A 27,940-nucleotide genomic window follows, 5' to 3' on the forward strand; every position below is an offset into this window, starting at 1 on the left:
TTCTAAATGTGTTCTAGTTAGCATTACATACCTGCAATTACTAATGTCCAAATTAAAATAATATTTGATATAGTAAAGTTAAATAATTAAATATATATTGGAAGTACAAATTAATATTTACATGGTCACGATTCTCACAATAAACCATCATCAATCTAATCGAGACGATACAAAACCGAGGGCATGGACTTCTCTCTTCAACTTCTTGTGGGTTTTCAAAATTGCACTTTTTAAATATATTTAATTGGATCGATAACATTCTTTTTTTTTTTTTACGGAATTGATGATATTAAAAGCTATTGAAAATTTAAGAATTTAAAGTTTGAAAACTTGTAATAGTTAGACACAAAGTTGAACATGAAGATGTAAGCAACTGACCTTAATTTAAAAGTTTGATTAATTAAGAATTTAGTTGGGAGTAAGAAGAAGTGTGATTATTTGGTTGATATTTGTAACGCCCCAAAAATTAAGATAATTTATTGGGCGTTATTTTGAATCCATTTAATGAGAATTATTTGATTTATGTGGGAATTGAAATTAATTAAATATTTGTTGGATGAATATTTAATTAATTAGAGGTTTTGGCATGTGTTGTTTGTTGAGACTTTGATTAGATGGTAAGTTAAGAGAATTAAGTAAAGTTGTGGACTTTTAGTGTTGTTGAAGTTGAATTTAATTAAATAATTATGGATGTTATTTAATTAAATTGTGGGTGGAAAGTTTGTTGGAGATTTAATAATTATATGTATACGTGGAAATATATATATAATTATTATGTTAATGGAAAATATTTGATTGATTAAAAGAATTGAGGACTTAAGTTAATTTGAGATTTTGGAGGGAAAAGTTGGTTTTGGTGGAATTGAATTTAATTGAGTATATATATATATATATATATATATATATATATATATATATTTAATTAACTATTTGGAAAAGTGAAGTTAATTATATGATGGAATCTAATTATATTTGTTTGGAAAAGAAGATAATCCGTGAGGAGAGATGGTTGATTTGATTGGACGAAAAAAATATATATTTATAAGAGAGAATAATGGTTTAAATAAATATATATTTATTGTAGATTTTGGTGAGAGAAAAATAATAATAATAATTTTTGGAAAGTTAATTAATTTGAGAGAATTTTTGGATGTTAGCCAATTGCTAATTTCATTTAATTAAGATACTAAGTTTTCTTTCTCTCAAATTAATTAACTTTCTAAAAAAAGAGGTTGAAACCAATTCAACCTTGATTGGGAAAAATCCAAGATTTAAATCTTAAAAAGTTTAGCCAATTGAACCTTTAAAGAAACCTCAAATAGATCCAAAATTAAATTAATAAAATATTAATTTAATTTTATTGGCTTACCAAGGTTACTCAGATGGAGGTTGGAAAATCCTCTTATCCTTGATGAAAAATTCATCACTTTAAATCCTCAAGCTTCCAAAGAGACCAATCTTAACTTCAACTAATGAGGCGGCTGCGACAACGAAGGGTTATCTTAGAGAAGAAGATGAAGAACTTTTTTTTTTCTTTTACTTTCTAACTTAAGCATTCCAATGCTATTTATAGACTCAAAAAAAATATACATATATCTTTATTCCCATTATCTTTCCTAAATAAATGCGTTAATCTTAGGCATTTATAACCATTAGTAATAATAATAATACTTCTTTATTATTATTATTTTTCTCTCACCAAAATCTACAATAAATATATATTTATTTAAACCATTATTCTCTCTTATAAATATATATCTTTTTCGTCCAATCAAATCAACCATCTCTCCTCATGGATTATCTTCTTTTCCAAACAAATATAATTAGATTCCATCATATAATTAACTTCACTTTTCCAAATAGTTAATTAAATATATATATATATATATATACTCAATTAAATCCAATTCCACCAAAACCAACTTTTCCCTCCAAAATCTCAAATTAACTTAAGTCCTCAATTCTTTTAATCAATCAAATCTTTTCCATTAACATAATAATTATATATATATTTCCACATATACATATAATTATTAAATCTCCAACAAACTTTCCACCCCATAATTTAATTAAATAACATCCATAATTATTTAATTAAATTCAACTTCAACAACACTAAAAGTCCACAACTTTACTTAATTCTCTTAACTTACCATCTAATCAAAATCTCAACAAATAACACATGCCAAAACCTCTAATTAATTAAATATTCATCCAACAAATATTTAATTAATTTCAATTCCCACATAAATCAAATAATTCTCATTAAATGGATTCAAAATAACGCCCAATAAATTATCTTAATTTTTGGGGCGTTACAATCTTCCCTCCTTTAACAACTTTCGTCCTCAAAAGTTCTAATCTTTGAACAACTTGGGATACTTGGCTCTCACGTCTTAATTAATAACAAATTATACCAAACTCCATAATCTTTAATTAAATATACACACCCATGTATATATATTTAATTAATCCAACACAAAACAACTGAATATATTCCTTAACTTTGAAGTCCACTTAATGTAATACCCATAATAAGTTCCTTAAATTTATTGGGTGTTACAATATTTATGACCGAAAATAATTAATTTCATTAGGACCCTACAAGGGCTGCTTCACAATTATTTGATATCGAATCACCCATTACCCAATTAGGCCTATCACAGAGTATTATTTCGTTGGGTTTAGTTCCTATTTTTTTCTTGTATATTTTAAAATGTTATATATTTAGTTTTTGGTTTCAATTTAGTTGTTAGATTCTCAAAATGTTACGATCTTACATTTGAATTTTATTTTAATTTTATTCCTCAAAATTTACACTATATATACACCCACATGTAAATGTTTGATTTATATAAACTCCTATGTATGGAGAATAGTATTATTGTGGAGAACAGTATTATTGTATGAATATATATAATTTGGTGTTGAGCATTTTTTGTGAATTAGAACTTAGAAGACTACTGTCTTACAACGCCGCTGGTGCTTAAAGGTAGAGGGAGGCCTCAAAGGCCATAGCTGCCCTCCTTTATGACTCCCGTTAATGCATTTTGACTTCGTTTCTGTCTAATTAAGCTCCATTTTTGTGCTGCAAGAACTATCTCGAATTATGATTATGCTTCTTTAATGCCTCCCACCAAGGCCATACTCCTCATGCTTAGGCCTTGTCTTCCTTCGAAACTAAGACTCTTCACACATGGGTCCTATCCAACAAACTAAACTTAGCCATAATACTAACCATACACATTATTGTTTTTCAGAAGTTTCTTTTCCTTATTTTCTTTCTATTCGGTGCATGAACAACAGAGGTGTGAACTCTCTACTCTTCCATTCAAGATTTTTTTTCCGACAATGTAAGATAAGAAAGCTGCTGAAAAGTGATTTCCTCTCATTCTTATATCTTTTTTATATATATATGAAGAATAATATACTTTTACATATTTTCTTTTTCAGTAGTATAGATATAAAAGATTTAAACCAGAAACCCTTTTTATTACTAATACATTATTCGTATCTTCTTTGAACTATATATGCATAATTATAGAAAAAGTAAAGTACAATCTGTGGTTAATGTTCAAAATAAGTGTTTCCAATGAATATGGAAGACGAATGTCATTGTTCCACCAATTTCAACCAACAATCGGTCTTCAATTATCAATTAAATAAATGACAAACGAACAGTTTGAAATAATGAAAAATAAAGTTGCCCTATTAATTTTTGAAAGACCCTCCAAATTATTTAATTTATAGATACTGAATTTTGCCAACAAACATTACGGTTGATGGGTCTTTAAACAGCTTCTTTAATATTTCTTCATTTTCCTATTTGACTGTGGACCATATAGCAATAGAAAAAATATATATATACATACATATATAGCTTCTTTAATGCGTTTGGCTAGTACTTGTTTATAACTTCAAAGTTATGTAGACCTTTAGGCACATGCATGAAATTATAGGGTCAACATTTAATTATTTTAGGTTCAACTTTTAAAAAAGATTGTTTTGCTTTTTTGAAAATTATACTAAGGGAGAATAGGATCGCCGCGATATATTAATTTTTTTGAAAAGGGAAACAGCCAATTTGACCTTAGGACAAGCCTAAGATCAAACTAGAATATTATTAAAGAAGGGCTAGAGAAAAGCTCAAACACTAATTACATAGTGCATTAAGATTAAGAGCTATGGTAGATGCTGAATAATTTTTAAAAGTAGGGTCCCTACTACTCCAATTTCCTATGAGAATTTTGCATTCTTCCCATAAATTAATAATAGTTTTTTGATAATTTAAATTATCAAAAGTTCTATTATTTCTCTCTGACCAGATGCACCAAAGGATAGCGATCACACCGCAATAAACGATCTTGTGCTTCGGGAGGGACTGATTTAGGTAGAGGAAGAAGGAGATCAACGCTTCAAAATCATCGGAAAAATGGGCGAAGTTGAGAGCTTGCTGGAGCAGAGACCACAGGGGTTTCACCATATCGCATTGAAGGAACAGGTGAGCTCCCGATTCACTATCTTTTTTGCAGAGGACGCACCAATTTGGTTGAAGCGCCAAATTTGGCATTCTTTGCTGTATAACTTCCGTTGTGTTTAGCTTTCTTTGAATCAGGCACCACATGAAGAATTTAATCTTCATAGGAATGAAAGATTTCCAAATAAGATCCAGCAGCTTAGATAGAGGAGACGCTACCGAAAGCTCCGGCTGGTGGGAGATACAGCGTTTTGCAGAGGCGATAGAGAAAGATTTCTTGCTGTCGGGAGTCCAGGTAGGTTTGCTTGAACCTCTGTTTGTTCTAGGAACTGGAAGATTCCCTAAAATTCTCTGCCAAGTACTAAATTCTCTATCATTCAAGTTTCTTCGAAATGCAATTTCCCATTGATTGTTTATTGAGTTCCACACATCTTTGATTGATGATTCTTTGTCGATAGAGAGAGCAAATAGTCTGGGATAGGCAGTAGATAGACAGCCTTCTGTAGACCAGTTAGAAAACCAGAAAGAAATTTGATCTCCATTGTTTAAATCCCAACCTTGATTTCTTTTGAACCATTCACTGTTGTTAATGATAGATCGCCACGGAGCTTTAGAGGAACTAGAGGAAATATTTGAATTAAGTTATATATAAAAAGATCGCCACTGTTGTTAATAATAGATCGCCACGCCGCGATATATTAATTAAGTTATATACCATCACATCTTTGAGTTTTAAGTTTAAAAATAGGGATCTTTTAAAAAATATAAAAAAACGACAAAATATTTACACCGTATAAAACAATTTTGAAAATAAAAAATGAAAAAAACCATAGACCCACAATGAAAAATACAAAAAACTCCCCGTCCTTAATTGACATCGCGTGTAATATATTTGATAAACGATCATTTAGATTTGGTGGATACATGAGCAATTTTCTTAAGATTACGATCATTTTAGATCTTTTATATTTAGCACATGATCTTAAACAACCAAATAACAATTTGAAAAAATTTAAAAAATATATATATCTCTTCATATTTGGTACACGATCTTAAATCAAATAACAATTTAAAAAAAATAAAAGAAAAATTATAAAAGAAGATATAACGACGAAAAGAAGAAGAAAAATTGTTGGATAAAGAATATGGAAAGAAAAGACAAACTTGGAATATTTAAAACCGATTTCATAGAATTTTTTATTTGTTATACGGACCATAAATATTCCGACGCTTTTATTATATTTACGAAAAATTTTACCAATTTCTATATTTTATATATATTGCTTATTAAATAATGTTAATGAAAGTACATAAAATATGTAATTTTAAGAGATTAAACCTACCCTTAATGGGAGAATGTAGTACATTTACATTATATATATGTCAATAAACCCCAGGATACTTGGAATGTATATAAATTAAACTAATTTTGTTTATATACTAAAAATTCTTTTTTATTGAATTATGCACGTTAATACTTTCAGTTTCATTTTTATATTTGTGACTATTGCAATTATCTTTTCTACATGTAATTTTATAATACATTTATGATTGTTAAACATAAATAAGAAATTACACACACATATATATATATATAATCCATCTAAAATTAACTCATTCAAAACGATAAGTGGTAGATTCATACAATTTATACAAAGACACTATATATAATAAACACACTACTAATACCTTTACGAAGCGGACACAAGCACCATGCTACAGCTATATTTTGTTTAAAACAAAGCATTATTTAGTATATATTGTAATATGACTTCAAAATTAATATTAAAACGTAAAACCCAATAATGTGAGGAAGTACGCGACCTCACTTGACCCTTAATAAATCCACCGGAGATCATAACAATAATTCAGTAGATGCACATTTGAAGTCATTGTCATATCTCAGTAGATACACTAGAAGGGATCAGGAAGGTAAGAGTTATAGTTTAAATGTGGTCACTGATCTTGGTGACCTGCCACTTTTATGACCATTAGATTTTTCAAATAGTCCATTATTATTTAGTTTACGAAAAAGAAAAGCCGTTATATTATTTTTTTTCTAGTACCCAAAAATGTAACCCTCAGTCTACTATAAATAAAGGCATAACAAGGCATGAAAAATTAAACCTAGCATCGTCTGAGTTGAGGCATTGGTGCTTTCAAAAACTCCCTCATACTACTGTTTATCTTTTTTCTTAATTTTAATTTGCCGTTAATGTCCCTTACTCCTCAAATGGAGGCGACAAGAAAAGAGCTGGAAGATAAAAATAGTGATCACAAGGGTATGGCAGTAGAAGACAAAGCTCGAGTTAGACCTCGACGAAGAAGGCCGTTTTTTCGAAGAAAATGGACACTTTTAGACAGACGTTCTTTTGGTGGTGTTATGGCTATGCATTTGCTTAGTCTCTTGGCACCATTTTATTTCACATGGCCAGCCTTCTGGCTTGCCGTTGTACTCTACATTATCACCGGCTTGTTTGGTGTCACGCTCTCATACCACAGACAACTCTCGCACAAGAGTTTCAAACTTCCTAAATGGCTTGAATACACGTTTGCATATATGGGAGTTCATTCTCTTCAAGTTAGTGATATTTATTAGTAAATGTCCTAGGCCTTTTCTTTTATTTTTCCATTCTTTGTGATTTTATATTTGTATGTTTTATAGGGCGATCCAATTGACTGGGTGAGCACACATAGAATTCATCATCAGTTTGTTGATACGGAAAGAGATCCACATAGCCCAACAGTGTATGGGTTTTGGTTCGGACATATTGCTTGGATATTTGATTCATATGATTTGACTGAAAAAGTTAATCCAAAATATATCGAAAAATTTGAGGAAAGGAATGAAAAAAGAAAGACATTTAGCAATATTTTTGTGGGATATTTGAAGTATGGAAGACCTAAAAATGCTGAGGATTTACAAAAGCAAGCCTTTTATAGGTTTATTCGAAGAACATATATTCTTCATCATTTTGGTCTTGCAATTATCCTCTATGTTGTTGGAGGGCTTCCCTTTCTCGTTTGGGGAATGGTAAGATATATTTTATTTTACTTTTAATTAGATTGACTTAATTTAATTTAGTTTTAAGTTTTTTTATGCAACAAATAAACTAAAATATTTATAAATATAACAAAGTATCATATAAATCATATCCGTGAGAAATTGTGATAGACTACGATGTATGTTTATATAACAATACAAATAGCAGATATATAGTCACATATAATAATATATATTTTGCTATATTTGCAAATAATTTCAACAGTTTTATCATTTAAAATATTTTTATAGGACGTTTTCATATGTATAAAAAAAACATATCTATTTTACCATTTAGTCATTGAAAATATATTTTAAATTTTGTTATTTAGAATAATTAATAATCATAATATATAGTAAGTTTACACTATATGTTAGATAGTTATGATTTCAAATGTAAAATAATTTAAAACAATAATAATTATTATTAATTTTACGCAACATGTTAGCTTATTAATTACAACCCAATACAAGTTTGCAAGAAAAACCAAAATTTTCTAATGTTTGTTTTGACAAATCAGGACGATAGCACAATTGATTTATTATAAGAGTGTGTATATATAATCTAACTGTACACCTGCTCACCCGTTGTATCTTTTTTAAAAAATACTAACATTAAAAGATTCAAATCTTGAAGCCACGTACTATTCAATTCAATATGTATAATCTATGTAATATTGTAAGATTAAAGTTTATTAGAAGGTAATTATTATATTGGCTAAAAATACTAAAAATATTTACAAAATATTACAAAACTTTAGATTCTATTTAAACATCGATAAATATTGATAAATTTTTATAAGTGATATTGATAAACATAGATAAAAGTTTTATCAATTTTTTTTTTGTTTATATTTACTAAATATAAAGTAAAATTTTACTATTTTTTAAAATTTTTTGATCGTTTTGCAATGCTCTTGTTAAAATATCATACCAAACATCATCATTGTTGAATATTAATTTTGATACAATAGAAGAAACCCTAGTGGGTATAAATATGGTAATTAAAAATAACAAGAGTTTAAGACACATTAATTGGTAATTAATTTTTATAATTTGATGACAGCTGTACTAACACAATATAACTGATAACAAAATTATTGGGTCTGTTTTATTTATTGTTATTTTCTATTTTTTTTTTTTTTTTGTTAACAACATAATATAGGGGAAGATGGAGTTTTGAGTCACTAAATTGATGTACTTAGGGAGAATTAGATATGAATAGTTAATTTATTGCAAGTTAAGTAGTTAAGATATACAATCTATATTCTTCTTTTGTACAATATCTGAAGTGGGGTTGAAGAACATTAATTATTTGTTCATATATATGTTAATTACATCAGAAAAGAGAATATTTGAAAATTGAAAGGACGACGTCGATCGTGGTGGTGAAAAGGGTTTGATGAAGTAGTTATATTGAATAAATAATGGCATTGAATATTTTAGTTATTTTGTTGTGGGCAGGGTGTGAGAATTGTATGCTTTCAACATGTCACTTTCTCTCTAAACTCTGCTGGCCACATGTGGGGAAAACAACAATGGAACACTGGGGATCAGTCCAGAAATAATTGGTGATATATCTCCAAATGTTTATCTTTCTTTTTCACATTTGCTTTAAATAACTATTTCAGGATTACATCCATGAATATAATTTTCATAATGTCAGATCACATACAAATAAAAAAGGTTATATGAAAGTATGGTTAGAGGAACGCTTATAAAATTGATAGTTAATTATTATCGATATATAGTATTAGTTCTACGTTGCTTAAAGTGTACTTAGCTTTGAACGCAATTCTACATCTAGTAATCCTTATTATTAGATTGAATGTAAAACATAGTTCTATGTTAATTAGAGAAGGAAGTGAATATAATCATGTTACCTAAGTTATTATTAGATCAAATTATGATTTTTTACTAATATGAAACCTTTCCGGTGGATTTCAAAGCAAAACCACGAGGCTTTATGTTGATAATGTAATATATTATTATACTTTGTTACCATTGGGGCTGTTCTCAAGCCCTTTGTTTTTCGTTTTGGGCTCTCCTGCTTCCGTGTACTGTTCAATGTTATATTATTAATGAAGCGGATATGATGATGGTACTAAGGGGGTGTCCACCTAGTGGAGATGCCCGGGTGCACCTACTGACCCACCGTTTCTTGTTCAAAAAAAAGGTTCTATTGAGATGTTGAGGATCGGAAAAACCAAAATGACTCATATTTCTAATTATTATAGATATTTAGTTTTGAGGGGGAATCCGTACTATATGTACTTCTCCATTAATTGGTATCAAAATGATGGTTGTGTTGCTGAGACCTGCAGCAATTTGAATAAAAGTTGATAATCTGAAAAAACCTAAACAAATATTCAATTGATATTTCCATCCATGTATTTTCATTGAACTAATAGTTTGACCTTTTTTTTTAGGATGGTGGCGTTACTTATGTTTGGAGAAGGATGGCACAATAACCACCATGCATTTGAGTATTCAGCTCGACATGGCCTAGAATGGTGGCAGTTCGACGTAACTTGGTGGATCATTTTGTTTCTTGAAGCCATAGGGTTAGCCACTGATGTGAAGTTGCCCTCTCGAAATCACATGCAAAAGTTGGCCATTCAACCTAAGAGCGAGTAAAATAACAGTAAAACATGGTTGATAAATGATTAAATACTCTCTCTCTCTCTCTCTTTCAACTTTTCTTTGATTTCTTCAACTTCTGTAATTGTGGTGTGGTATGAATCAATCCCCTTTAATTAATTTGTTTGATATATATTATTGAACACTTCTAATTTTATGTTTTTTAAATATTTGAAATGTAGAATAAAGCGAAAAAGAAAATTGGAGTTTGTCTATACTTTTGGCCATTTCAATAAAGAGAGAGAAACTTAAGTGTGTGAAATATTTGTAAGAGTGTTTCTAAACAATTTAATATAACGTTGTTTTCAGCTTCTATTTTCTTTTGTTATATTTTTGGAAGTAAAATGGAATAGGTTGAAACTTATTTGGCTATATTTTTAAATATTTACGATTGCTTTATCATTTAAAATGATTTTAATAATAATAATAACAATTAATAATAACTAAATAATAATAATAATAATAAAATCATTAAATTCAAATAAATTCAGTGCAATGGAAATATAAATATTAATTGGGAAAGTCTAATTGGTAGAGAAAAATTGTAAAATTCAGTTATGTTATGGTAAAAGTCTTATTGGATTATGGTGAATTTTATTTTGACATAAGGTTATCTTCAATTGATTACATCAATTTTGAGGTATGGTAATTTATGTTTCCGTTGTGTTATACGTTCTCAAAATTGATTTTGATGGTATATTTAATTGCATTTATTTTGACAACTAACATGTCAAATATAAATTATACACCTTGTTTAATATGTTCTATTTACAAAGTTTTATAGTATATAAGTTAATTATATTTAATTTAGTATATTAATTATATCATGAAATCAACAGTTAAATAACATAACATATATACGTGATTTACTAACATTGTGTTAGCTACATCAACCAATAGATGGAGATCAAATATATATTGCACCTCTTTATTTTCTATAAATCTTATTATAAAAAATGTAAATAACTCACATGTTCAATTATGAAAACTAAAGAATCGATGAGCTTTACGAATTATATATTTGATTTAGAGAAAGAAAAAAAGCATATGATCAATTATATTATTCTTTTTAGTCACATATAAAGCATATATCATTCAAAATGATACAAAATGCATAACATTATTTGGATTTTAATTGCATATTATTATGAATTCATGTAATCAATTTCAAGTAAATCAACAGTGTCTCAATGCCATGTCATAATTTACTCCAATGGTTATTTTTTAGAGTCCTATATCAGTAATATAGTCTTCTTCTTTTTTTTCTTTTTCCTTTTTATCACTGATAAACCCATACCACATTGAATATTTACAACTTTTCCAATACAAAAGTGTTGTATGGGCATTGCGTGGGTGCCATAATCTTCTGATCCACACATTCTTTTCAACTTGAATTTGTAGCTTAAGTTCTAACTCAATCATGCATGTTACTTTACTCCCCAACAATGGAAAGAAAATTAATTATCACAATTAATGGACTTGGTCCATGTGCATCTTAATATACGCACATTAAATGACCACTTAATGCTCATAAAAATCCATTTATATATTTTAAATTCAAAAACTTGGTTTACCATATTGTATATAGAATATACTAGGGTTAGAAGAGGGTTAGATAGACCGTTTTATATACTTTTAAAAGATTCATATCCAATAAGACATACCTTCTTTAATTTATATATTTATTAAGAATAAAAATAAAAATTTAAAGTTAAGCAAACGATCAATTTATTTATAAATATAACAAAAATGAAAAGTTTCGTTTTTCAAAATTTCAAAGTTTTAAAATACTTAACAATTTTTTTTATTTAAAATGATTTTCTTTTAAAGTTTATTAAAAATAAAATTCAACTTTATACCTATAATGAATAAATAATCAATTAATTTTCTATATTCTTAGAGGAAAAAATTATAATGGAGAAAAATTGAAGTTTCAAGTTCTGTTTAATTTGACCTTTTAGTTAAAACTTTGATTAACAAGTTAGTAGAAAGTGAAACTTTTTTAAAATAACTAATTTCTTTTGGTCCTTAAAGGCTGGTTGACAATTTGACAGTTGATTCTTCATTTCCTCAATCAAATCAAATCACCAATGGTCCAACTCCATATATATCCCCATCACTTGTCCTTCTGCATAGCCACACACATAAATTTTAAGGTTAGGATAAGGTGATTTGACGTAATTGTCTTAGCCACCACATTTTATATTTATATAATAATAAGATATTGTCTATTTTCTCATCCAAATTTTTAAAGGATGTTTGAAACGTAGAGTGAAATTATTATAGCATCTAGGTTATAATAAATTGTGTGTTATGATAGTTAGTGTTTTGGTTTATAACAATCGTTATGATTATTTTGAAAAATATTTTCCAACTTTTTCACTCTTTCACTTTCTGACTTAGTTAAGCATAAGCTTGATGGGAATCGAAATCTTGTGATGCCCAAGAAGGTAAATACATATCTTTCCATTGGGAGTCACTTGTGCATAATTTTCATTCGAAACATTTCCTGCATCTAAGTATGCAAAGGAGTCCCTTGATGAACGCCGATAGCCACTTCGTTGAACAGGTGTTTCGGGTTCGCTGAGGAGACCATCAAGCCAATACTTTCAGATGATGTTCTATGATGGTTCACATTTCCCACTCTGGGATTCTGCACTGCTCTTGACCCAATAATGGGATTAGGGAGACAATCAAAATATGTGGAGGAACCACTAGGAACTGGACTCTTAGGAGGAAGTAGAGCATGCTTTCCAGGGGAAATCATATTTCTCATGTTTGACAACACCTTAAAATTTTCCATGGCATTGAGTTCACAAGTTTCTTCTCGGCATAAGAGTGTGTGAAGCTAGCACCACACCATGTGTAGATTTACTCTTTTGTAGATCATATATTCCTCTTTTAAATTATAAAATCCAATTGTCAAATGTGTTCCCCCACATCCCAAATTTGACCTCAATGTATTGCATACTCTTTAGTTTAAAAAACCTATCTTCGCTTTTAAAATTCTCTTCTTGATTTCATTAGTTTTATAACTTTGTTAATGATGTGACTTGTAAATTATCATTATATATATATATATATATATTTAGTTTTATCTTAGAAAGAGAGGATACTTTATTTGTAACATACCCAAGAGGCAACTTGGAAAGGTTACCAATTTAGCAAAGTATAAGCAAAAAGCTATAGTTTTAAAAACAATAATGTATACCTTTCTACGCTAAGCCCTAGCAAGAGTTAAACTATGATCTCCTCGAAGCCCTAGTAAAATAGATTCATTTGCTAAACGCAAAGTTAAGTAAGTATATCTATTTTACTTATGTTAATTAGTGTGACGATATATTTACTTACCTTTATGTTTAGCAAATGAATTTGTTGCATATAATGAAACTAACATTAATTATAATAAGTTTGTATAACAAATCTACTTATAACATATATTTTTACCTAATAATCTCATTTGAAATCATAGTCAAATTGTCTTACAACTTTCAACAAACAACCCAACTTCATTATCAAACTAAAAAGTTGTCCAAAATAAATAAATGGGATGGTTAGTAATAATGGAAAACACAGCTGCCCTATTAATTTTTAGAGCAACAAACTAACTTCAATTTATATTTCGAATTTTCTCCACCTAACGTTAGGTTAGATTGATATTCTTTAGAGAGGTTCTTCAACATTCAATTTCTTCGTTTTCCAATTCAACCGTGGACCATTGTAATTATAAGAAAATATATGTATAGTGAAGAAAATGAATTCAAATTCATTTACACCTTTTGAGACAAATTGCATAGCTTTCGGTTTAAATTATAAATTTTATCCATTTAAATTCAAACAGTGTGTTTGGAATATATTTTTAAATGTTTAGTCTAAAAAACATTTGAAATTAATTGAAGTATTTGATAACTATATAAAAAAAATTCATTAAACTAATTCATTAAATGTAGTTTAATGAATTTTTTTATTAAACATGTTTAAATAAAAATTAGTTTTTCGAAAAATATTTTTTTTTCGTGACATCGTTGCAAATATAATAATTAGATTCAAAATATTGATATATGTAATAATATTTTAAATAATTACAAATAAAGTAAAGTTAGTCAAAGTAGGAGTTTTATCATTGGTAGATTATATTGTAAATATTGGTATATCACTGATAAACCTTAAAAGTCTATTATTGATCATGAACTTCGTATATTTGCAAATTTTTAAAAAATATTACCATATATTTTGGTTATATTATACTTAATATTGCTGTTCATTATTATAAAGTTAATCCAAACGGATCCTAAGTCAATCTCTAAGGTCCCATCAGGTAACCGTTTCAATTTTTTTATTTTTACTTTTTAATTTCTGTTTTTAAATTTCTTTTATTAAAAAAAAACCATATATGTCTAGTAATTAATTTTGTTTTCTCTTTTTGGAAAATAAAATGGGTTTTTTTAAAGTTTTTTTTTTAAATTTAGAATTTTACTTCATAATTTTCAAAAAAAAAAGTTTTTTTTTTAAATTGAAAAAAATAGTTTTAAGCACACATATTTTCAAAATTAAAAATATGAAAAAAATGAGTTACCAATCTTGAGATTTAAAAAAAAAAATTACTTTTGTATGTAATAAATTGAAGAACATTTAAAATCATTGATCCCTTCAATATCTTATCTAACCAAACTCTAAATTATAAAAATAATTTTGTCTAGAGTAGATTAGTAAATTTTAATTAAACTAAACTTATAATTTTGAGGGCTTAAACAACCTACCCCTTTCTTTAGATGAAAGTACGAATAATGTACCTATCATTAAACTCAGGATCATATTGAAATGTATATAAATTTAATCATTAACTTTTCAAATAAGCTAAGAATTGAGTAATTTAAGTTGGATTGGACACACTTGAAGAATTTAATTAGCTAGTGTGGTCTTTCTTCATGTTTTGTTTCTCCCTCATATTCCTTCATTAATAACATTCTATCCTCTTTTATTTACATCTGAATTATCTCAACAGAATCCTTCCATGTCTTTATGGATTATTTAAAGTTAAAGGTAGGTAAACATTTTTAGGGCTAATATTATGTTAACGTCACCAACTTTTAGAGTCATCATCGAAATGTTCTTGGTTCAAATCTTCTCATCCCAAATTTATATTAAATTTCTTTAAAAGAATAAAAAATAGAATCAGTTTAGTATGTAATATTTAAGAAAAAAAAGAAGAAAATATAAAGTGCAAAGACATATAACACAAAAATTGGTAAAAGACTAGAAAATCCACACCCATTACGCACTTCTTTTCAATTTTCTCACATTCAAACATATCTTCTGACAGCAACTATCAATGAAGTCTCTGGATGTTGCAATCAATAAGTATCTTTCACAGTTTATTGATTAAAAAAATCACATCCAATTAGCATCTAAGAGATCTTGGTCCAAATTTTCTATTCTTATTTTTAATTAAAGAAAATTACATCCACATCCAACAAGTCTAGTTTAAATGTGTTCACTGATCTTGGTGACCTGCCACTTTTATGACCATTAGATTTTTCAAATAACTTTACTATTAGTTTCCAAAACACCCACTTTTTTCTTTTGCTTTTGTCTTCTTCTTTTCTTTAGTACCCAAAAATGGAAGCCCCATACTCCTATAAATGAAGGCATAACAAGGCATGAAAACTAGCATCTGAGTTGAGGCAGTCTCTGCTTTCAAAACGTCCTATACTACTCTTTATCTTTGTCTTCGGTTTTTCCATCAATCTCTCAGCTTACTCCTCAAATGGAGACCATAAGGAAAGAGCTGGAAGATAAAAATAGTGATCAGAAGGCTATGGCGGTCGGAGACAAAGCTCGTGTTAGGTCCCGGCGAAGGCCATTTTTCCGAAGAAAATGGACAACTTTAGACAAACGTTCTGCTGGTGCTTTCCTTGTTATGCATTTTCTCTGTCTTTTGGCGCCATTTTATTTCACATGGCCAGCCTTCTGGCTTGCCGTTGCACTCTACATTATCACGGGCTTGTTCGGTTTGACGCTCTCGTACCACCGACATCTTACACACAAAAGTTTCAAACTTCCCAAATGGCTTGAATACACGTTTGCTTATATCGGAGTCCATACTCTTCAAGTACACACTCTCACTCTCACTTTTTTTTTCTTTATTTATTTTTTAATTTTTTTCTTGATAATGTTTATTAAATAATCTATGTTTCTATATTTTATAGGGCGATCCAATTGACTGGGTGAGTACACATAGATATCACCATCAATTTGTAGATACCGAAAGAGATCCACACACTCCGACACAAGGGTTTTTGTTTGGACATATTGCTTGGATATTTGATTCATATGGTTTGACTAAAAAAGTTTGCCCTAAACATGTTGAAGATTTTGAAGCAAAAGATGAAAAAAGAAAGAGTACTAAAAATATGTTTGTGGGATATTTGAAGTATGGAAGACCTAACAATGCTGAGGATTTACAAAAGCAAGCCTTTTATAGGTTTCTTCGAAGAACATACATTCTTCATCATTTTGGTCTTGCAATTATCCTCTATGCTGTTGGAGGGCTTCCTTTTCTCACTTGGGGAATGGTAAAGCCTGTTCTTTTAGCACTAATTTTTTACTTTTTACTTCTAATTAGGCATGTTTGAATTAATCTATCAAAAAAATGTTTTTCAAAAAATTTTAATACATACTTCTAGGTCAGACCATTATGTGCGATATGTCAGTCTACGGACTATTTTCACTTTTATATTTAAAAGTAATTTTTAGAAATAAAAAACCTAATATACACAAGTTGGCACTAAATCCAAGTTTCTTAACCTATATTTAATTTCGTAAAACTATAATCACAGTCATCTGAAATAAAATATACATGATCGATTAAGTATGATGTTAGAATTTTGAATCTTGCATCTCACATTGGTCTGTGCTTTTGGTAAACTTAAAGCTTATTAAAGTATCAAACCAAAACATCATCCTTCGATTTATTTTTTAACTTATTTTTGTTAGGGGTAGAAGGAAATATTATTTGGTTTGGATAAACGTAACAAGAGAGGTTTTTTTTTTTTTTTTTTTTTAATAATAAAATAAATATAACAAAAGTTAATATGTATTAATTAATTAATTCCAATTGTCATATCCATTATTTGTCGGTTTTACTTTATTTATTATTACTTTGTCAGGTCAACAACATATAGGGATTGAAATTTTGAATCGGTGGATTATGATATATATAAAAATTTTAACAATCAATAATTTACTACACATGAGTATATAGTTCAGAGAATTAAATAACACATATACATATGTTTTATGCAAGCTTTGGAAGTGGGGTTGAAGAAACAACACTATTTATTCGTAATTTTCAGTACATAATAACCATCATATGTTAACATCTCACAAAAGAATGTTTGAATGAAGGGGTTGAACTGTTGAATAAATGCATTTGATAATGCAGGGTGTAAGAACTGTATGCTTTCAACATGTCACTTTCGCTGTGAACTCTTTAGGCCACATGTGGGGAAACCAACCATGGAACACCGGAGATCAATCTAGAAATAATTGGTGATGTCCATGTTTCTTTTATTTTTACATTACAGATTCGTCTAGTCATTTTTCTCTGATATTTTATTCGCTTTTGTTACATTTTAATTCTAAAAAGATATATAAATGAATTTAGATCAATGTAATGGATATTATAATATATTATAACCCAAAAATTCTTAACGAGTATTTGATTCAAAAGAATAGAAACGGAGTATAAAATCCATTTATTGATATTTCCAACAATGTTTTCATTAAACTAGGATGACTTTTGACCATCTTTGATTTTTAAAACTTTGGGACCGATTGGACTGATATGAAATTAGTTTGGTTTTTAGGGTGTTGGCATTGCTTATATTTGGAGAAGGATGGCACAACAACCACCATGCATTTGAGTATTCAGCTCGACATGGCCTAGAATGGTGGCAGTTCGATGTAACTTGGTGGGTCATTTTGTTTCTTCAAGCATTAGGGTTAGCCACTGATTTGAAGTTACCCTCTAAACATCACATGCACAAATTGGCCATCCAACCCAAAAGCGAGTAATGATACTCTAAAACGTTACATAAAATGATTTTTTAAGGGATTAAAAATCAATAACTTTAAACCCTTAAAATGTCATGCCCTTTTGTTTGATATTGATCATGAAAATTTAATTTTATGTGTTTTTCAAATATCTAAAATGTAGAAAACAAAAACGTATACTATAAATTATCCTAAAGTATGAAGATATTTGGACCATTTGAATAAAGAGAGAGTGAAAATATTATGTACTTTATTTTGAGATTATATCGAATAAAGAAACTTAATTAGCCTTATGTGTGAAATATATTTGTACGAGTGTTTGGAAACTAATTTAATTAGTGATGTTTTCAGCTTCCTTTATTTTCTCGTTGTATTCCCGCCCTAAATTATACTTAAAAGACATTGTTAAAGAAAAAAATGTAGTAAAAAATGAAAAAGTGAAAAATGTAGTGGGTTTTTAAACTTTGCCAATATAGCAAAAAATTCAGTTTTCATTTTAATTTTTTTCCATATCCCATTTTACACTCAAAATTTATTTCTCTTTCACACACACCCTTCATACCCAAACCACTCCAGCCGTCTCTGTCACTCTCACGTTACCAAATTGAAACAAACTATTTAGAAGTGGAAGTCTACAAGGAGTGATAGAAAGAAATGTTACGAAATAAGAACGTAAAGATCTTATATATTGCATTTCTTTGAATCTATGGTCAGTAAGACTTTATACCAGAAGTTAGAGGTTATATGTAACACCACATAATAAATTTAAGGCATTGGAGAAAACAAAGAGAATCGACAAACGGTGTGGAATGTGTAGTAAGTGGTTGGTTTTCTTGTTTTGTTTTGGGGAAAAAGAATACTCCTGGAAACGGCGTTGGTTGATGAAAGAGATGAAGAACAAATTTTTTTTAAAAATTAAAACTAAACTTAATAAATTACTTAATAGCATAGAAATTAATTTTTACTTCTCTTTTTCTATTTGGTTTATTTATAATTAAAACAATGTTAAAGTGTGACAATTTTTGGTTTGGTTCGGGTGTATTTTCGAATGACAATCCATATGAATTTAAATGATTAAATAATCATTAAAAGATAATTAATCAAATGACAATTGGTATCACAATTTTATAATAACAAGCATATATCAACCTTCCAAAAAAGAAAAAAACTACAAATGGTAAATTTTTATTTAATTTTTATTTATTTGACTAGCTGACTAGGTAAGGTCTTATTTAATTCAATGTTATCGAGGTGGACTCCGACCTTTTAACCTCTACTCCTTCTTCCTCAACTCTATCACTATGTCTACGCCTTTTACGCCACTTTATATTTCAACTGTAGTGGGTCTTGTTTTAGAGACTTATTAGTATTTATTCTCTTTCTCTCTACACCTTACAAAGCACGATGGTGATTTAAAAAGATTCAATGATATAAAGAAAGATTAGCTGATGGAGAAGAGGTAAAGAAGAAGGAAGAAGTATTACTTTTTTTCCCAAATAAATTAGCAAGCTCATCATTTAACAGTCACATCATTTTACGGTAATCAACTAAAATATTCGCTTTAAAATCTTAAGGGCCAAATAGATATAACTTCAAACATGAAGAAAATTAAATAGCCTAGTAATTCCTTAGATGAACATTCATTTATAACTTTTTAACGCAGTGATGTAATTTGTTTCCAGGTGAATAGGTAGAGTAGTAATGACAGTACGGGTTGGCATTCAATATTATGGTGTCCAACAATACCATAAAACATAAATATCCATTCTTCAATTATCCAACTATTTTTTTACTTAACCATTTAAACTTTTTAAGTTCACTGGCAGTCTATTTTGTTCTATACATGATGGAAATTTTTCATCAAAGTCGGATTTTCTCCCTTTTGACGATTTTTCTTTAGAAAAACAAAACATCTCGAAAAAGTTTATTTCTCTTTTCTAAATTAGCTGTGTTGTTTTGAGAAGATCCGATTTTACGCTTAAATTTTCATTTGAGGTCGATATTTTGTTATAAATTTATTAATCTTTCTTTGGCCTTCTTTACAAAAATATCCAAGGACGAAATTTAAAAATATCATACCGTCGTTTTTCTAGATTTTTTAGATGAGAAAATCGATTCTTTGGGTGGAAAGTTGATATCAAATACTTTTTAAAATCTTAACCTTTTTTTTTTACATTTGTTTAACTTATTTGTTTAAAAGAAATTTTCAATTCAAAATAATCTTAATTAACTCATTTTTAGGATATCTATTGCTCCACATCATCTGACAAAAAAATTGGGTGCATCTCGCCTATCCACACACATAAAAAATATTAAAATATTTTTTTAAAAAATTGTTACTAGCAAATTATGATTGAACAATTTAGTAGGACATACAAAGATAAATGTTACCCGTAGATGTATTTAAAAGTTTTTCTCCTTTTCTTTGTACGATTGGTATTTTCAAGAATATTCATGCAATAAAAATATTAGGGTAAAAATATTAGTATGATCTATCTACTATTTATTTGGATGAACCAAAGCCAACCAAACTATTATTCTTGAAGCAAAATGGCCGACTATAAATACACCAACAAATAACAAGTATAAATGGAAGAAGCCAAGGTGGGAAGATTCTACACATTGGCTAATTTCTTATGCTTGTTTCCATCTATGGAGGCAATTACAAGAAAATGGGTTGAAGATAAACATGATAAGAAAATGGTGAATCCTAAACGTGCTTTTTTAAAGAGAAAATGGACAACTTTAGACCGACGTTCTGCTGTTGGAATTTTGTTCTTGCATGTGCTTTCTCTCTTGGCCCCATTTCACTACAATTGGGCTGCATTTTGGTTGCTTTTGCACTGTATTTTATTACAGGTGTCTTAGGGATTACGTACGCTCTCGTATCACTAGAAATCTCGCACGTAGAAGTTTTAAACTTCCTAAATGGCTCGAGTAATTGTTTGCATATCTTGGACTGCAAGCCTTTCAGGTTTGTCGTATTATTATGGTATCACTGTGTTGTTTGTTTTATAATTAAAGTCATTACTATTGATTAAGATTCGGTAATTAACCTTGTTCGTTGTATGATGTCTTGAGCTTCTCTGTAGTTTTGTTCTTTGCATGATCTCTTAAGCTCTTTTCTCCTGCTCTTCTTTTGTGTACTCGCCTTTTGTGATATAAATATAAGGGTAGGTTTCTAAGAAACGTGTTCAACATAGTTAACATATTTTAACACTTACTAAGGGAGATCCATATGGCTTGTTTAAGATCTCTAATGTAAGTTTGATTTACTTGAGTTTTTAAAAGTTCAAAAGATATCTGTTTGACACAAGATAAAAAAAGGGTCAAAGAGCCATTAATTCGTTTTATAAAGTGTGTGGTACACAAATATATATGAAAAAGTTTAGGTTCTAAATTTGTAATTTAGGTTGACATTCTCTCTTCTAATTATCATGGGTTTATGTCTAATTTAAAAATCGTCATCCGATATAAAAATCGCTTCACCACATCTGATTCCTGATCTTAAGTATTATTGTGATCTTTTGCATTTATTTTAGTTCTTGTCCTTGCTTGTTTTTTTTTGTTAAAAAAAATAAAAATAAAATAAAAATGTACATGGAGTTTGATACGACTTCTCTCAAATCTTTTTATTGTAATTTGAATTTTGTATTATGTTTTCAAATTGATAGACTTAATTAGATCCTCCGGTGTTTGTTTTGTTTTCAATATATTTTTAATGAACATCAATTTTAGATTATAGAATCTAATGCCAATAGACAATTATTTATGAGAAACATATCAAAAACTTCAAATATAAAGATCAATAGTAACATCTATATAGTCAATGCTGCTAAAGGTGCTTACACTATCCTTCACAAAAAAAAAAAAAAAAAATTATAATAATAATAAAAACATATTCTCTTGAGACTACCAAACATTAATTAATAGATTTTTGATTAAGACTCAATAGTCTATAAAAAGCCTTTGCTTGTGAATTGTAGAAGGTAATTTAACATTTTTGGCAAGTCCAATGGCTTGAAGAACCCTAATTGTATACCAACCAAAATCAATTTGCCACCATTCAAGTCCAAACCTTGCTGAATATTCAAAAGCATGATGGTTATTGTGCCAACCTTCACCAAATGCAAGCAAACTTACCAACCTTTAAAAGAAAAAAGGAAATGTAATAAATAGTAAATCATAATTATATAGTATACCTAGGTTAGCTAAAGGAGACATACATATTAATTGGCAATTTGTTATATATATAATATGAATGGTAACCTAACCATAAGAAAGTCTTACATTCATTAGTTAATTAATGAAAAAGATGGTAAATATATAGATATCATTTATGTACGATGAAGAATGTCTTTATTAGTGTGAGACCTATCATAAAACTTGTGGGTTTATTTTTTTCCCCATCCAACATTCTTCTTCTTTTTTAAAATTTTATTTTGACCATTTCTCAATTTGTGTGGGTCATAGTTTTGCAGAGCCACATTTGTAATATTTTATGTATCATTTCAATTTTATGAGATATTCTTCGATGGACCACAACCTATATTTTTTCAATGTTGGGAATATTTAAAACAATAGTACATTTAGAGGCTTTTGTGTAGAGTAGAATTTCTATTTAATGATTGTTCAACTTAGAACGTACTTAAAATAATTCTTGAAGAGCTTAAAGTTATTTTAAAGTGTAAAAGAAAGTGTTCTTAGTAAAAGTACTTTGGTAAATTCCAAAAAATATAATACAATTTAGTATATTAAAACAGAGATTAAGAATAAAATCAACTATTTAAATAATATCTCACATTTGATTAATGAAAATAAAGAATGATTGAAATAGTTACCAATTGTTTCTTGACAAATCTTCGGTATTCCATCGACGTTTTCCCCATATATGACATACGGAGTTCACCATAAAAGTTATGTGCATGAGCACTACGATCCTTACACACTACATAATTTGAAGTTAAACAAATTATTATTTTTGGTAGAGCACAAATTGAAAATCTTACATATCTATTATCCAATCAAAATGCTTGATTAATGGAAGATAAGTAATTACATAACTATATCTTGAATTTTTGTGTTTTAAACACGCTCATTTTTCATATAATAAACAAATAATGCCGTTACATATTAGATACATTAATATATACAAGAAGTTTATACAAAGAAAAATTTATAAATGAAACTTTACCGTGCCCCATATAAGAAATGGAAGTCCTCCAACTTGAAAGAGTAGGATTGCAAGAAGAATGTGATGAAGAAAATATGTTTTATGAATAAACCTATAGAATATTTGCTTCTCCAAATCACGAACATTATCGGGTCTCCCGTGCTTTGAGAACCATATAAATATGCTTCTATCAATTTTTTGAAAATTGGTAAAATATTTTGGACAAACTTTTTTGGTCAAATTATAGGAATCAAAAAGCCAAGTGATATGGCTAAACCAAAACCCTCTGATAGGACTATGTGGGTCTTTTTCTGTATCGACAAATTGGTGATGACACCTATGTGTGCTCACCCAATCAATTGGATCACCCTAAAAAAAATAAAAAAATAAACAAGTAAAAAAAAATATATTACATTTCATAAACAAAAAAGGAAGTAAAAGATCATGTGTCAAACCTGAAGTGCATGAGCTGCACAATAAGCGAGAAAGTATTCAAGTAGTTTTGGAAGTTTGAAACTTCTATGTGCAAGATTTCTATGATATGAAACACTAATGCTTAAGCCAGTAACAACGTACAATGCAAAGGCAAGACAAAATGCATGCCAAGTAAAATGAAATGGTGCAAAAATACAGCCAATATGGACGATGAACAGGGAAAAGAAAATGATTTTGTCCAACATCGTCCATTTTCTCCTCATGAATGACCTTGGGGATTTCTCCATTGCCTTCGGCTCTTATGTTTGCATGTTCAATGGACTATTGCTTTAGGCTTTTACTACCTTCTTCGTCCATGGCATATGTATTTATATTGAATTTTAAGTATGAGTAATGATAGGTTAACATAGGACACGACATTTATCGGATGCAGGGGTGTAGCTGCAAAATTTAATTGATGTACAAAGAAGAAAGGAAAAATATTGAAACCTTAGAGGGGTAGATAAAGACATTAAATATTATTTATCAGCTATGGTTAAAGGTTGGATTTTAATTTCTACCATTGATTTAGGAACAAAGTAGTTGGGGGGAGACAGAAGAACACATGCAGAGAGAAAATATCAGCTTTATTTTTACGTTGATATTTTTGATAATTTTCTTTTTCTTTTTAAATAATATTTTTCACGGTTGTTATTTTTAAATTAATAATTTATGTGGATGTAAATATACAACATCAATCAACCAAAATGGCTACAACTCGATCCATCAAATCTCTCTCACCAATTCATAAGGATCATCATGTTAAACTGCAAAGTCACATCTATATGAAGATTGAATTTGCCTAAGCTGTCCTGCCCATCAATTCCACCATTTTCTCATTTCTGCAGGACCCATTATATCAACGGCATGCCTTCTATGATTTTCTTCATTAATTTGTCTATATTTTGTAAAAGGGTTAATTGGCTTTCCATATAATGCCTAAGATTTGAGACTTTGCGCAAACACTTCAATAGCTAAAATTGTTTGATAAGAATAAATCTACGTTTGAGAAATTTATTCAATTTTAATATCATCCTCTTTCCTATACAAAACATTCTTCATTTTATACGTTCGATACAAGCTCTCGTAGGTAGTCGAGAGTGATTAAATGGATGAAGGGAGACTCAAAGTGGTATTTTGTTCGAGATGATTGTTAAATGCAAGCAAAAGTCTCATATTAGTAGAGAAATGATAGATCTATTGCTTTATAAGTGAAAAACTATTATCTATCTTGTTAAAATACCTTAAATTTGTTATCTAACAATAGGAAGGAACATGTTTAGTTATTTGTGGTTATTTACAAATATGATCCTATAATTTAGAGAAGTATACTATATAAACTTTCTAACCCAAATAATGTAGTTTTGTATTTTGTAAAGATATATCATCGTTTTAATAGTATTCTTATTCCTCTACTTTATGAACATAGTATTGATGGACGCGTATATCTGTGTATTAATTTTTTTTTATATTTTATTTATCGATTTCATAATATATATTAGTATGGAGTGTTTTTAGAGGGATTCCAAAAAGTCAAACTAGGTTTTACCTGGCTACTATTATCCTATATTAAATTGTCATTTATAAGAATTGACGACAAGAGTAGGGAAAGGTGAAAAATAATTGGGTTGCTAAGGTCAATTTTCTATTAATATTAATGATTCTAATAATAAAAAAAAAAAAAAATATATATATATATATATATATATATATATATATATATATAACGTGTTGTGATATTTAAATACATAAAATAGATATTTTTAATAAAAGAATTATCGTAAATGACAAAACTATTAAAAATATTTACAAAATATAGTAAAATTTTAAATTCTGTCGAGTATAGAAAATAAAGAATATAGATAGACTTTGTTTATCGATATCAGTTATAGATATGAAATTTTGCTGTAATTCATAAATATTTTTGTTCATATTTCTATATTTAAAAATATCTCATTCAAATATTAATATTTAAGTTTTGAACTTTTATTAAGGAGAGCAATTACATCTTTTAGGTTTACTTCTTTGTTTTCAAATATCTGTTTTTAGATATATTCTTTACCAAACAAACTCGTGTAGGAATTCATTTCAGTGCTTGTTTACCGACTAGCTAATGCACTATTCCATATGCCTTTTATTTATTTATTTTTAAAAGGGATGTGAATCGCAACCGATATGTTATTTTATAACATGATCTGGACACAAAAATAAAACTCTTTTCATTTCTTCAATAAAAGTAAAACAAGAAAAGACCTGAGAAAAACTAAAATTTGAAAGTTGTTCGTATAATGAAAGATGCTAGCTAGTAGCCAAAAACACCAATTAGAAGTGTGTAATGAGAGATGCTAGCTAGTACCCACCGATTAACACTTGTATCATTTTTGTCGTTTTTCGAAGTAGGTTGTGTTATAGTGTTTGTTGTTGAAGACTTCACACTTTTAGCTATGAAAGTTATTGCACAAAGTAAACTCCTGGGCAAAATATGGAAAGGTCTCTCTCGACGGCAATAAACATTAAATAAATGTCTTCCCATTTACAAAGCATACACAAGATGAATAAAAACTCCTCTATAAATGGCATGTTGGTATATATATGTGCTACAACCCTGCAACCTTGAGAAAAGGGTGGAATTTATGGGGATGACAGAAGGCAAATTTAATCTTAATGGATTTGATTTTGATATCCATTGTCGAAACCATTTTGCATTTTCATATGTTGATGATTGTGATTTGGTGAGAGATTCAAGGACTGAGCTGGAAACCATTTGCTTCATTGATCGTTGATTATTGATGATCTTTGCATTTTCCAACTCCTTCCATTATAATTGGTTTTTTTAGATGGAATGACAGGTTCTTTAATAGCTTAATTCAATAGATCAAATTACAAAAATGACTTTAAATGTACATTTTTCTATAGAGTATTTTTGTTAGAAAAAATCAAAAGAAAAACACAAATATGAAAGTCATGTCTTTGAAAATGTAGCTTTTTCCCACCATTTTCAAAACTCATCATAAAACAAAATTTATATTTTCATTAAATTTGGGAGATTTTATTTCTTTCCTAATTTGTGTTAACACAATTTTCTTTTACAAAATTTGAGCTTTTTAATTAAAAGTTTTAAATCATCAAATTAAAGGGATTGCATCTAATACATCAAAACTTCAATTTCAAATATATACCAATTTCATTTTTAAAATACATACACACACACATATATATATATCGAGACGTTATATCATACGTTAGTCTCATTTTTTATCGAGACGTATATTCAAAATTATTTTGTGTATCCAAATATATTTAATCATTATACAAATATGTACCTCAAATTATATAATAATAATGATATGAAAAATCGTACGTTAAAAGAGGTAATTGAATTCCTCAATTGAAGGGATAAGCACCATGCATATAAGTCCAAGATAAAAATAGTACATTAAACCATAACCTCAAATATTAATTATAAGATATAAGATATACCATATTAATCGCTAATTTGAAATTATTAATATTTAATTAAGTTTTTAATAAAATAGCTTGGTCGTTTTAAATCTAGATATAAAATATTTAACGTATCAAAAGATTCGAGTATTGGAAAAAACTAAAAGTTTATATATATATTACACCTAAATGGAAGAACAATGTTTATCGACCCAATTCAATGCTAAACACTACCAAATTTTAGTTTTAGATTAGTACGATATAAATATCGTTCGGTAGTTGGATCATTGTGACAAGAATATCTTACAAATCACACACATCCATTCAAATCAATTTATGTAATTATTTCTTGGCCAAAAACTTTTGAGGGGTCCTTTTCTATTTGAATTTGTTGTCTTTGAATTCAATACTTAGACTCTATTAGCCATTTTATATATGCAATATTTGTCGCCAGTGCATAATTGCACTTAGAGACTATTTGTCAATTACCATGGTCCATGATTATTACAAATAGACGTATTGCTTATTATTATTATTATTATTATTATTATTATAGTTGTTTGTTACTTTTTTTTTATGATTTATTTATATATTGTTGTTTGTTTAGTAATTAGAGTTTCACCTAAGTATTATGAAA

General features: G+C 28.5%; 3 protein-coding genes across 3 annotated transcripts; 2 read left to right on the forward strand and 1 right to left on the reverse strand.

Moving 5' to 3' along the window:
• Positions 1-6,610: 6,610 nt before the first annotated feature.
• On the forward strand, positions 6,611-10,475 carry LOC103494689 (palmitoyl-monogalactosyldiacylglycerol delta-7 desaturase, chloroplastic-like). Its single transcript, XM_051087410.1, has 4 exons — positions 6,611-7,058; positions 7,143-7,511; positions 8,985-9,091; positions 9,950-10,475. Exons 1-4 carry the CDS (start codon positions 6,693-6,695, stop codon positions 10,155-10,157), a joined length of 1,050 nt encoding a protein of 349 aa, XP_050943367.1. The 5' UTR covers positions 6,611-6,692; the 3' UTR covers positions 10,158-10,475.
• Positions 10,476-15,684: 5,209 nt separating this feature from the next.
• Positions 15,685-18,517, forward strand: LOC103494690 (delta-9 acyl-lipid desaturase 1-like). Its single transcript, XM_008455993.3, has 4 exons — positions 15,685-16,272; positions 16,370-16,735; positions 17,605-17,711; positions 18,029-18,517. Exons 1-4 carry the CDS (start codon positions 15,928-15,930, stop codon positions 18,234-18,236), a joined length of 1,026 nt encoding a protein of 341 aa, XP_008454215.1. The 5' UTR covers positions 15,685-15,927; the 3' UTR covers positions 18,237-18,517.
• Positions 18,518-21,983: 3,466 nt separating this feature from the next.
• LOC103494693 (palmitoyl-monogalactosyldiacylglycerol delta-7 desaturase, chloroplastic-like) lies at positions 21,984-24,154 on the reverse strand. The gene is made up of 4 exons (XM_008455999.2): positions 23,844-24,154; positions 23,410-23,757; positions 23,057-23,163; positions 21,984-22,362 (listed from the first exon to the last, which is right to left on the reverse strand). The coding sequence occupies exons 1-4, from the start codon at positions 24,108-24,110 to the stop codon at positions 22,164-22,166; spliced, it is 921 nt and encodes a 306-aa protein (XP_008454221.2). The 5' UTR covers positions 24,111-24,154; the 3' UTR covers positions 21,984-22,163.
• Positions 24,155-27,940: the final 3,786 nt, after the last annotated feature.

Source organism: Cucumis melo, chromosome 7 (assembly GCF_025177605.1).
Source record: "Cucumis melo cultivar AY chromosome 7, USDA_Cmelo_AY_1.0, whole genome shotgun sequence".
Classification (NCBI taxonomy): Eukaryota; Viridiplantae; Streptophyta; class Magnoliopsida; order Cucurbitales; family Cucurbitaceae; genus Cucumis; species Cucumis melo.